General features: G+C 35.4%; 1 protein-coding gene across 7 annotated transcripts in view; it reads left to right on the top strand.

The window, feature by feature from the left end:
* SEPTIN7 (septin 7) overlaps positions 1–12,774 on the top strand; it is a 104,356-nt gene that overhangs the window by 48,593 nt on the left and 42,989 nt on the right. For all 7 annotated transcript variants that reach the window (XM_040260194.1, XM_040260192.1, XM_040260195.1 and 4 more), the window contains one exon: positions 8,012–8,118. In XM_040260194.1, the coding sequence (XP_040116128.1) occupies positions 8,012–8,118 (107 nt within the window). The remainder of the gene's footprint in view (positions 1–8,011; positions 8,119–12,774) is intronic.

Raw genomic sequence — 12,774 nt, 5'->3', positions numbered from 1 at the left:
GATTCATGGGGTAGCAAAGAGTCGGACATGACTGAGCGATTGAACTGAACTGAAGCTTTGCAAAATTTTTATAGCAGAGGTTTTTTTTTTTTTTTATTGTCATAATTTAGTTGACCTATATCAAATGTCTTTAGTAGCACTGGCCTTTTTGTTGGCACAAGGAGCTTAGTAGTAGAACATGGTGGTTTAGCCATTTTGGGGATTCAGAGTTTATCATAATGTGTATTTTACGTATGACTTATTAGTAAAGTTTAGGGGGTATTTAATGAGTGACAGAATAAACAATGACTGTCATAGATAATTTTCCCCCACCTTCTTGTTGGTGTTTATATTAATGTAGTTAGTTAGTTGAAGAAATTGAAAAGTAGTATTGGCCATTTTGTGTCTAGGTTATTGGGCATTCAGTGGAATTATGCTTAATTCTGACATTAAGATATGTTGAATACTTGAAATGCTTTAATACTTCAGAATTTTCTGCCCTGAACTCTGTATTTTTATTTTGCTTTTAGTAATAAAAGTAATTTAACCAATGATGATTGCACAACATTGTGAATACAGAAAAACCACTGAGTTGTACACTTTAAAATAGTACATTTTTGTTATATGAATTTTATTTCAAAGAACTAATTTAGCCAAAGCAGAGAAAGTTTAGGGGGAAAAAACTTACCTACTATTTAGATTTTTGTATTCCTTCTAGGAGTTTCAGCTACATATTTTAAAAAGTGCTTTTGTAATAAAGTTAATGTGTTTCATTGTAGAAATTGGGAAAAGGAGAAAAGCAAAATGAAAATAAATATTACCATAATCTGTCATTCAGTGGTAACTCTTAAGTATAGAAACATACAGTGTTTCTGTTTGTATGTATCTGTAATGTCTGTGATTGTCTTATAAAATTTAGCAGTAAATTATGATCATCTTTTAATAATAGATATTTTTTGATAATCTAGCTATGGTTGAGTTGCAGACTTCATTGGCTTTTGTAGGTTGGGTATACCAAAATTTGCCTTGTCCAGTATCAATATAGTTAGAGTAAACATGGTTGTAGTTACATCTGTCCTTGCATTTTTATTTACTTCTTTAGGATAAAGCTTTGTAAGTTTGAATTTGTATTTTTTTATGAAAGCTTATGAGTTGTTTTAAGGGTTTTAATATTAATACCAAATTGACCTAAGATAGACTGTATACCACTTTGCACACTAACCGGGTGTTGATACCATACTACCATCAGTAGATACTACAGTGTTTCTTTGTCAATTTAATACCTAAAAATTGGTGTCTTATTTTCATTCTATATAGTATTGTTGCTGGTTAGCTTTTTAATTATTTCTGTTAATCTTTGGTTTTATAAATCGTATATTCTAGTTTAATTTTAAAAGCTATATTCCTTTTTCCCCTTATATAGATGCTCTAAGGGTATTGTTGTTGTGGTTGTGGTTGGGCATTGACTCTGTCAGAATTTTTCTTGTGTCATGTTATATATTAACCTGATTTTTATATTGTCTGTGTAGTCTTTTCTTTTGGCTTGTGTCTTTGATACCTGTCTGCTTGATTCAGTCTTATTAGGGATTCCACTGTATATAAGTATATAGACTAAGGTTTACTTTTTTTATTTTGCAATTTAGATCCATGTGAATTTTTTTGATGTGAGATGTGAGACAGGAATTTGATGTTTATTTAACCTTATTTTTTAAATGGTTAATTATTCTTCCTAAAACCATTTATTACAAGCTTAAAGATATATGTGCTTCGTTGGTTCTTTTACTCAACCCTTTGGTTTAATTCATTCTAGTTCTTCCTATATAAATACTATATTACGTTATTACAGTTATAAATTAGAGTAATTATTTTGTTTCTTCTATGAGAAGATCACTGGAGTTTATGCTTATTTAGGGAGATAGACATATAAGTAAACAATATGTAAAATAATTATATTGTATTATTTTCTAGGAAGGAGGTTAACATGGTGGGATCTGTTTAGGGCCTCAGTAAGATACACCTCTCAGAAAGGAGACTTTTCCGTAAGGATACTTGAAACTTGTGAAAATTAAGAAATACTAAAAAAATGAAATGACTTACCAGCAAGATATAATTATCATTAACATTTTGCTATGTTTATCCTCAATCTTTTACTTTTAACAGCTGCGTATTTCCAACTGTGGCTATATAAAATTTTAGACTCTCATTTGACTTTTGAATGATTTGTGTATTTAATTTTGTAATAACGCTGCAGTAAAAATTTTAGAGAATGGAAATTTTGGTCAACATTTTAACTGAGATGTTTAATGACTACATTGTATTCTAATTTGTGACAGAATATATGATAGTTTGTAGAGCTTATTTCTCCATTAATGGACTTTAAATTTGTTTTTACCCTTGTTACAAATGACAGGGCAATGGAGATCTTTAAACACATAGGACTTGTGTATATGTATTGGGAGCAGAGGGCAGTATCACTGTTTATAGTCCCTGAAGTTGGATTTTTGCAGCAAAGTGTTTGAATGTTTTGTGGCTCTAGAAACATTAGCAAATTATTTTCTTAAAAGCTTGTGCTACTAAATATTTTTTTGAAAGATAAAATATATTTTTCCTGAATTTTAGGAGATTTATGGTATGTTGAGGATATCCCATTCCATGTATGCTCTAACTGTTAGAGATGCTTAATGGGAAAATGTAAAGATAGGTGAAAACACTGTAAGGAAATATAGTAGAGAAGAACAAAAGTCCAAGTTAACTACACCGTGAATCATTAAAGTGATATTATCCACCTTACCTGCCTCCTGGGAAACCTGTATGTTGGTTAAGAAGCACCACTTAGAACCAGACATGGAACGACCAACTGGTTCCAAGTTGGGAAAGGAATACGTCAAGGTTGTATATTGTCATCTTGCCTATTTGACTTATATGCAAAGTACATCATAAGAAGTGCTAGCTGGATGAAGCTCAACTTGAATCAAGATTGCCGGGAGAAATATCAATAACCTCAGATATACAGATAATATCACCCTAATGGCAGAAAGTGAAGAGGAGCTAAAGAGCCTCTTGATGAAGATGAAAGAGAGTGAAAAAGCCACTTAAAACTCAACATTCAGAAAACTAAGATTATGACCTCTAGTCCTGTCACATCATGGCATATAGGGAAAAAATGGAAAAAGTTACTGACTTATTTTCTTGAGCTCCAAATACACTGCAGATGGTGACTGCAGCCATGAAATTAAAGGACGATTGCTCCTTGGAAGAAAAGCTATGACAAACCTAGACAGCATATATTAAAAAGCAGAAATAACACTTTGCCGACAAAGGTCCGTCTAGTCAAAACTATGGTTTTTCCAGTAGTCATGTATGGATGTGAGAGCTGGACCATGAAAAATTCTGAGCGCCGAAAAATTGATGCTTTTGAACTGTGGTGTTGGAGAAGAGTCTTGAGAGTCTCCTGGACTGCATGGAGATCCAGCCAGTCCATCCTAAGGACTGATGGTGAAGCTGAAACTCCAATACTTTGGCCACCTGATGCAAAGAACTGATTCACTGGAAAAGACCCTGATGTTGGGAAAGGTTAAGTGCAGAAGGAGAAAGGGGAGACAGAGGATGAGATAGTTGGATTGCATCATCGACTCAATGGACATGCATTTGAGCAAATTCCAGAAGGTAGTGAAGGACAGGGACGCCTTGCATGCTGCAGACCATGGGTGGCAGAGAGTTACTTAACAACAACAACAAAGATACTAAAGATATGGTGCTGACTTTTTGAGGGGAAAATAGGGGTGACTAGGGCTTCCCCGGTGGCTCAGCAGTGAAGAATCTGCCTGTAGCAGGAGACGCAGGAGATGTAGGTTTGATTTCTGGGTCAGAAAGATCCCTTGGAGGAGGAAATAGCAACTTCTTAGAGTGTTCTTGCCTGGAGAATCCCATGGACAGAGGAGCCTGGTGGGCTACAGTCCATAGGGTCAAAAAGTGTCAGACACAACTGAGCAGCATGAGGGGGCTCTAAATGGGTTCACTGACTGAGCTTCCTGAAATACAATTGAGATTTTTATCATTTATTTTCTGGGGAGAGATTGTGTATTTGGGTTTTCAGAGAGGTTGTTAATTCACCTAAAAATTGAGAACTATAGGTATAAAGTATTCTGCATAATTGGAAGTGTGTGATGCTGATTTATTGTGATTCTTGTGCTGAGATAATGTTTTAATTAATTTTGTAACATTTATAAAGACAAAAATTACAAGTACAGTACACTGGTTTTTGCCCTCTGTAACATTTGGAATGCACAGTGCCTCATTGCCCCTTAAATACTTGTGTATTTCTCTTCCTCAAGGATTTTATACTGCATAGACATTAATATACCATCAAAATCAGAAAATAGCAAGGGTATGTTTGTATACATACATATATAGAGACAGTGAAAGTGTTAGTCTCTCATTTGTGTGCAGCTCTTTGTAACCCCATGATCTGTAGCCTGCCAAGCTCCTCTGTCCATGGAATTCTCCAGGCAAGTATACTGGAGTGGATAACCATTCCTTTCTGCAGGGGATCTTCCCAACCCAGGGATTGAACTCAGTCTTCTGCATTGCAGTCAGATTCTTTACTGTCTGAGCCACCAGAAAAGCCCCACATATATATGGACACAAAAACAAATACTTTTGTATCTATAGTGTATCTCCATCTATTATATTTGTTGAAAATCATCAAGTTTACACTGGTATTTCCAGTTTCAGTTCATTATCACAGCATATGTTTACTTTAAAAAATTTGAATTATAGTTGCTGTACAATATAAGTTATAGGTATACACTATAATGATTCATAATTTTTTAACTGTGCTTACTTATTTGATCAGTTTTCCTGTATGAAACTAATCTTCTGTCCAGGCTTTTCTCTTCCTTCCTGTGGTGGAGTATCGCTACTCACCCCTTTCAAGTGCTGTGACACCCTGTGGCAAGCCACTCTTCATGCCTTCTTCATCGTTTTTGAGTTCAGGCCTTCTCCCAGACTCTTTGGGAAGCGGTCTTTATCTTGTAGACGCCTATTAGCCTGCCCTGGGCCACTGTGCCTTCCCTCCAGCATGTTTACCTGGTATCCTCAGCCTCAGATAATGATTTCTGGACTGAATTTTCAGGAAGAAAGTGGAAGAGAAAGAGCTGAAATAAGTTTGAAGGGTTTAAAAACTAATATTTAACTGTTACAGAGTTAACTGGCATATGAATAGGAGAAATTATTTTTTTATTCTAACATAACACAGGTTAAAAAAAATTGATAAAATTGTAGTTTGGGGCTGCCATAGGAAAAAAGTGACTAAAAGGAGATAAAAGTGTGGAAAAAAATTAGTTTGGAAATGGAACGTACTTGCAGAGGTGTATAGTCTTTCGGTGGTTACATTTACATGTATTTTGACAAACAGTGTTTGTAAAAACTTTGAATGGCCTCCAAATTTATTAATGGTTGAAACTAATAGATTAATATTTAAAAGGGAGAAAGTTTTAGATTTGGGGGCTCTGTTCTTACTCTGCCCAGAACTCTCAAGTAAGTGGATGATATGAAGAGGTTTTCTTCATTAAGCCCAAATAATAACTTCCTTGACTCTTTACATGGCACACTAAATGTGTACTACTGAAACACTTACTAAATTAAATTGTAATTAGTAGTGTGTATTACCCTAGAAATGCCTTTGAGAATTGAAGTAGTCATTTTCATTTTTATATCATTAGCTTAGTCCATAACTCCTAGTCAGTTCAGTTCAGTTCAGTCGCTCAGTTGTGTCCGACTCTTTGCGACCCCATGAATCACAGCACGCCAGGCCTCCCTGTCCATCACCAGCTCCTGGAGTTCACTCAGACTCACGTCCGTCGAGTCAGTGATGCCATCCGGCCATCTCATCCTCTGTCGTCCCCTTCTCCTCCTGACCCCAATCCCTCTCAGCATCAGAGTCTTTTCCAATGAGTCAACTCTTCGCATGAGGTGGCCAAAGTACTGGAGTTTCAGCTTTAGCATCATTCCTTCCAAAGAAATCCCAGGGCTGACCTCCTTCAGAATGGACTGGTTGGATCTCCTTGCAGTCCAAGGGACTCTCAAGAGTCTTCTCCAACACCACAGTTCTAAAGCATCAATTCTTTGGTGCTCAGCCTTCTTCACAGTCCAACTCTCACATCCATACATGACCACAGGAAAACCATAGCCTTGACTAGACGGGCCTTAGTCGGCAAAGTAATGTCTCTGCTTTTGAATATGCTATCTAGGTTGGTCAAAGCTTTTCTTCCAAGGAGTAATCATCTTTTAATTTCATGGCTGCAGTCACCATCTGCAGTGATTTTGGAGCCCCCCAAAATAAAGTCTGACACTGTTTCCACTGTTTCCCCGTCTATTTCTCATGAAGTGATGGGACCAGATGCCATGACCTTCGTTTTCTGAATGAGCTTAAAGCCAACTTTTTCACTCTCTTTCACTTTCATCAAGAGGCATTTTAGTTCCTCTTCCCTTTCTGCCATAAGGGTGGTGTCATCTGCATATCTGAGGCGATTGATATTTCTCCCGGCAATCTTGATTCCAGCTTGTGTTTCTTCCAGTCCAGCATTTCTCATGATGTACTCTGCATAGAAGTTAAATAAGCAGGGTGACAATATACAGCCTTGACGTACTCCTTTTCCTATTTGGAACCAGTCTGTTGTTCCATGTCCAGTTCTAACTTGCTTCCTGACCTGCATACAGATTTCTCAAGAGGCAGGTCAGTGTATGTCAGCTAAATTACTGATCATTCAATTAAAATCTGTTCTCAGGAGTATGACCGAAATACTGTGGAAATCTCATTTTACGTTATCACTGTAAATGTTACCATCTGTAACAAAATTAACAATTCCTAGTCTTCTATCATAAAAATTTGAGTTAGTTAAGAATGAACCACCAATCACATTACACTTTTGATTCCTTGGTATCCACTTTGATATTCTGACAAAATCTTTACTTTTTATGATTCACATATTTTAAAACTAGCTGTTTCCCTCCAGATGAAAACTTTATTTTTATTAGTGAATGCTAGCCACAGTTGAAAATTAGAGGGAAAGTTTAATCTTTCCCCTACCATATGAAAGAGTGATAGTATTCGTAAAAAACTTGTGATATCAGTTATATAGGATAAAGATGCCTATTAAACTAACTGAACTACTAACAACTGGTACCATGTTAATTGATAATTATTGTATGATTGTTAATTTATTTTGACTTTGTATTACATGTATTCTAAAGTTGTTGATGTTTTAGTAAAAATTAGCTGTACATTTGGTATGGTCTCTTAGACTTGACATGAAGGGATAGAGAAGAGTATGTGAATCTTAGTGGAAATTGTCTTACCTCCCTCCCTTCTCAGTTTAGACAGAAGCATTTTTATAAAAAGTATATAGAAGTATGAAAAGTATGACTTTTTGGAATTTAGTTTATAGAGTATACTTAAATTGATTGGTATATGGGTAAATTAGAAGTGGGTTTTTTGTGTGTGTGTGGTTTGCTTTTAAAATACATTGTGATTAATTTTTCTTCTTTTTTTGTCAGCAGACCTCTACTTTTTTGTACTTACCTGATTTCTTGCCTTGGTCATTCATTAATTGTAATAAGCATTTATACTTCTTTTATACTTTATTGTACTGAAGCAGCAATATATAATCCAAGTGGGATGTTTCCTTCATGACTTTCATCTCTAGGAATATATCACTGTTTTTTTAAAAAAACTGATGACTGTTGTATCAGATACATTAGTTTTGTTTTTTTATATTACTTGTAAAAAACACAGATTGTAGAATTATGAAGCCAAAAATCCTTTCCAAATACAAGTCTGACTTGATAGGTAAGAACATTAGAGCTAAGAACTTACTGTAATAGGGAGTCTTTATAGTATATTTTGTAATGTCACTTCCTTGTCCTCCAAGAAGTAATTGGATGAAAGCAAGTTTGATTATAACACTGGTTGAATATTTAAGCTTGATAAGTTGACTGAATTTTAACAGATTTCCCCCTCTGTTTCTTTTAGGTGAATCTGGACTGGGAAAGTCAACATTAATCAACTCATTATTCCTCACAGATTTGTATTCTCCAGAGTATCCAGGTCCTTCCCATAGAATAAAAAAGACTGTACAGGTATGTGTATTGTTAATTGATGATAAGATGGGGTAATAGTAACAGATACAAAACACATTCTATAAATTATTTTTTATAGATACTTTGTTATACAGTCCATCTGCTTTGTTACGAACTTGGTTAAGATCTCTTAATATGTTCTCTGTGTTATTGTTTTTTAAGTCTCTTAAGTCATGTCCAGCTCTGGAAACCCCATAGATGGTAGCCTGCCAGGCTCCTCTATCCATGGGATTTCCCAGGCAATAATACTGGAGCGGGTTGCCATTTCTTATGCCAAGGGATCTTCCTGACCTAGAGATCCAACCTGTGTCTCCTGCATTGGCAGGTAGATTCTTTATTACTGAGCCACCTGTACTTCCCCACAAAACATATTCTGTGACTTGTATTATATTTATATATAGGTAGATTTCAAATTTGACCTTAGCCAGTGTAAAGTGTTAGTAAACATGGTTGTTGTTGAAAAAGAGAGAGAGTGATTGATTGAGAAGTGCATGTAATTAGAGGGACTTTCTTGATTTAGAACCTTATGAATTTGTCTTAAGGATCCTCCTAGAGATTATGCTGTGATACAGTAAATGATAACTTTCAGAATTACGCTGCAATATGGTAACTACTTGCCATATGTAGCTATTTAAGTTTAAATGAGTTAAAAGTCATTGAAGCAAAAAATTCTGTTTTTCAGTTGCACTGGGTATATTTCACGTAGTAATATGTGGCAAGTAGCTACCATTTGGAGCAGTGCAGATTATTTCCACCATTGTAGAAAATTCTGTTGGACCGGGTACAGAAAACATGACTTGTGTCAAAGCCATTAGTATTTGTTTTAGTGAACGGCATAATACCACATGATAGTTAAATGACAGTAACAGTTTGTTAATACTTTAAGCTATGTGTGGTCTACTTTAGTACTTCTCAATCTTTAATGTGCATTCTGGTCATCTGAGGAGCTTGTTACACTTAGTTCCTGTTCTACTAAGTCTGAAGTGAGCTGAGATTCAATATTTCTAACCAAATCCAAGGTGATGTTAATGCTGCTAGCAAAGTGCTAGACTCTCTATAGTTCTAGTGATATGTTGTCCAGGACAATAACTGGTAGCCACATGTGGCTGTTGAGGTCTTAAAATATGAGATGTCTATGTTAAGATGCAAGTATAAAATATACCCCAGATTTTGAAGTCTTAGTTTTTAAAAAACAAAACAAAACAAAACATTATTTTATTAAAAGTTCTCTATTGATTACATTTTGTAATAATGATTAATTGGTTATATTGGGTTAAGTAAAATTCATTAATTTCATCTGTTGCTACTTTCTAAAGTGGCTACTGAAATTTTAAAAATTATTTATGTAGTTCACATTACATTTTTGTTAGGCAGCACTGCTCTAAACTATTGATTGAAAGATTTGTTGGTAGATTGATGCAGTAATACACAGCACATAAGCAGAAAAGGAGTGGAGTGAACAATTGTAGCAGAAGCATGTCTTATTGAGGCAGTAATGCTAGAGCTGGATATTTTGTTTCTTCTTTAAAGTTTTCTCTGTTTCAGGAATTTTTAAAATATCCTTTATGGAGTTTGAGATTTCAAATTACCTGTTTAAAAATGTGTTCTAAAAACTTGATACTATACTACATTGCTTATTTATTTTGTGATATATTGGATATTTTAACCCTAAGCAACAAGGTAAACTTTAAATTTTCTTAATTTAAGTATTTAAATCCAGAATTAGTAACTAGTTATATAGAAATGTTAAGGAAACCCCACAGTGTAGATTCCTAAGTTCAGGAACATAAAATGTCTGTTAAATATTAATGGTCATATATCTACCGGTGGTGTTCTTGGCTGTTAGTGCTGGTGAGGAAATTTTCTGAGTCCTTTTTGTAGTTTTTAGCACCTGGCATAATGCAAGGTCGACATTAATAATAAAACAACACTTAGTGAATCGTTAACATCTTCCAGGTACTATTCCAAACACTTTAGATGCATTTATTTAATTCTTGCAGTAACTTTTTCAGGTAAATGGTGTTATCATCCCTATTTTACAGATGTGGAAGTTGGGGCACAGAGATGATGACACACCTGAGGATCATGTAGTTAGCGTACCAGAACTAGGACACAAATCTGAGCACTATGGTTTAGTCTGTATTGTATAAAACTGTGCTATCTCTATAGTTTAGAAACTTAGTAAGTGTTAGTTTAGTAGATTAGCGAGTTCTTAATAAATGGATTAGCTTTACTTTTTAATGATGTTTGGTCCAAAAAATTGTCATTTTTCTTTTATTTATATTACCTTTTCCTTGAAAAATCTTATGTATGGAGATAGATTTTCCAGTTAGGCAGTTTAGACAAACTGAATTGATCATAGTTATGTAATATATGAGTTTAGTTTTAAAAAATGGAAAATTAAGTCATAAGGTAAAAAATAGAATTATGTTTTAAGGCTGATCTATCTGATGCTGCTGCTAAGTCACGTCAGTCGTGTCTGATCTGTGCGACCCCATAGATGGCAGCCCACCAGGCTCTCCCGTCCCTGGGATTCTCCAGGCAAGAACACTGGAGTGGGTTGCCATTTCCTTCTCCAATGCGTGAAAGTGAAGTCGCTCAGTCGTGTCCGACCCTCAGTGACCCCATGGACTGCAGCCTACCAGGCTCCTCCATCCATGGTATTTTCCAGGCAAGAGTACTGGAGTGGGGTGCCATTGCCTTCTCCTATCTGATGCTAGCTAGTGAGGAATACCTAGTGTTGTTTTGTTTTTACTTTTAAATGGTACACACATGATGTTCATTATTACTTATTATATTTGAATTTTCAAGCTGGACTCTGGAGGGTATTGACCGACCATTATGTACTAGGTTTGAAATTCCAGTATACTTCTTGGTGGATGATGGAAGCCAATTAATCATAAAAGTTTCATACCTTACCAAGTTTTATTTTATTTAAACAAAATAGGCAAGTGGACAGTATTTTTAGCTCTTTTGATTCACCCAGTGCAGTGATTTTTGCTAGTGTCTGAACAGATGAAGTGTATTGGCACTTGCAATCTAAGGAATTCAACACATGGAAATCTAGTTTAACATACTTTGCAACAAAGTATTTGCTCAAACAAGGAGAGTTTGCTTTACCCCCATCCCTCTTCCCCCTCCCCACCCCAACCCGCACTCCTCAACCTAGTTCTTATACTTCTGACTTATCCTGCTTTGGCCAAACCAACCACTTTGCTGTCCTTTGAGCAGGCCGATCTCTTCCATTCCAGGGGCTTCCACTTTGTTTCTCTGCTTGCAGTGGTTTTCCTTGGAATATCCTCATGGCTTGCTTCCTAATTTTCATCAGTTTTCTGCTTAAAAGTTACTTTCTTAATGAAGCCTTTCTTGACCACTCTATAAAGTCTGTAAGGGTAGGGACTCCTTTTTATTCACCCTTACCAGGTAAGTTTCTAGCACAGCATCTGTTACATGTTAGCATCCAATATTTGTTGACTGAACAAACAATTTTTTTAAATTTGTTTGAGGATCTTTAAAATTTTGTTTCTACTTTTTTTTTGGTCTGTGAAATTTTATAAAACTATTGTAGATTAAGTGGAATGATTTCAAATTCGAGAATCTTTGAAATTTTAAATTTGATCTTTTTAAAAATTTTGTGGATTATTTTTGTCTTAAGCAGAATTTTTTTGCATTTAATTTTTAAGTTGGTGTGTAGTTTGTACTAAAAGGGCACAAATTTAAGCATAGAACTTGGTGAGTTTTATATATATATTCATATATCTGGGTTTCCCTGGTGGCCAGTGGTAAAGAATCTGCCTGCTGAAGTAGGAGACGTGGGTGTGATTCCTGCAGAAGGAAATGATGACCCACTCCAGCATTCTTACCTGGGAATCCCGTGGACAGAGGAGCCTGGCGGGCTACAGTCCATGGAGTCGCAAAAAGTTGGACACAACTTAGTGACTAAACAACAGCAGCAATTCATATATCCAAGTAACCACTTCCCAGATTAAGATACAGTATTTTTCTAGGAATCTGGAAGGCTTCCTTGTGTCTCTTCTCACTCAATATTATACCCACTCCCACTTAATAAACACCTTTCTGACTTCTCCATAGATGCATTTTGTCTGTTCTTGAACTTCATTTAATTATATCTTAAGTCTGGTTTCTTTCACTGAGGATTATGTGTGTGGTATTTATTCATGTTGTATAGCTGTAGTTGTTTTCATTGTTTTATAATATTCTACTATATGACTATATCACAGCCTGTCCTCTTCATTGTAGATAAGCATATGGGTTTTCAGTTTTTGACTGACATAAATGTTCTTGTATATATCTTTTGGTGGACATAAGTACTCATTTCTGTTGTGTATGTGTGTGTACATGCACCTGTGTGTATACATAAAGACATTTTATTTTTTTCCCTTTGATTTCTTATAAGATTGAACGTCTTTTATACTCATTAATTGTTCAGATTTCATGAAGTGTTTTGACCATCTCAGTATTTCCTATTTTTTCCTTCTTGAGATTTGCAGACATTTCTTATCGAGATAACAGTCCCTTACATTCAGTTATTGCAGGTAGTTTCTCCTAGGCTGGTATCTGGTAAAAGATGGGAGAAGCTCTCAATTTGTCAGAATTCTATTTATATTGGTCTGTCTCCAGAATAATGCTGTCTTA

Source organism: Oryx dammah, unplaced genomic scaffold (genome assembly GCF_014754425.2).
Source record: "Oryx dammah isolate SB20612 unplaced genomic scaffold, SCBI_Odam_1.1 HiC_scaffold_18, whole genome shotgun sequence".
NCBI lineage: Eukaryota > Metazoa > Chordata > Mammalia > Artiodactyla > Bovidae > Oryx > Oryx dammah.
Note: the sequence above shows the minus strand (reverse complement) of the source record. Positions and strands in the feature narration are given on the sequence as shown.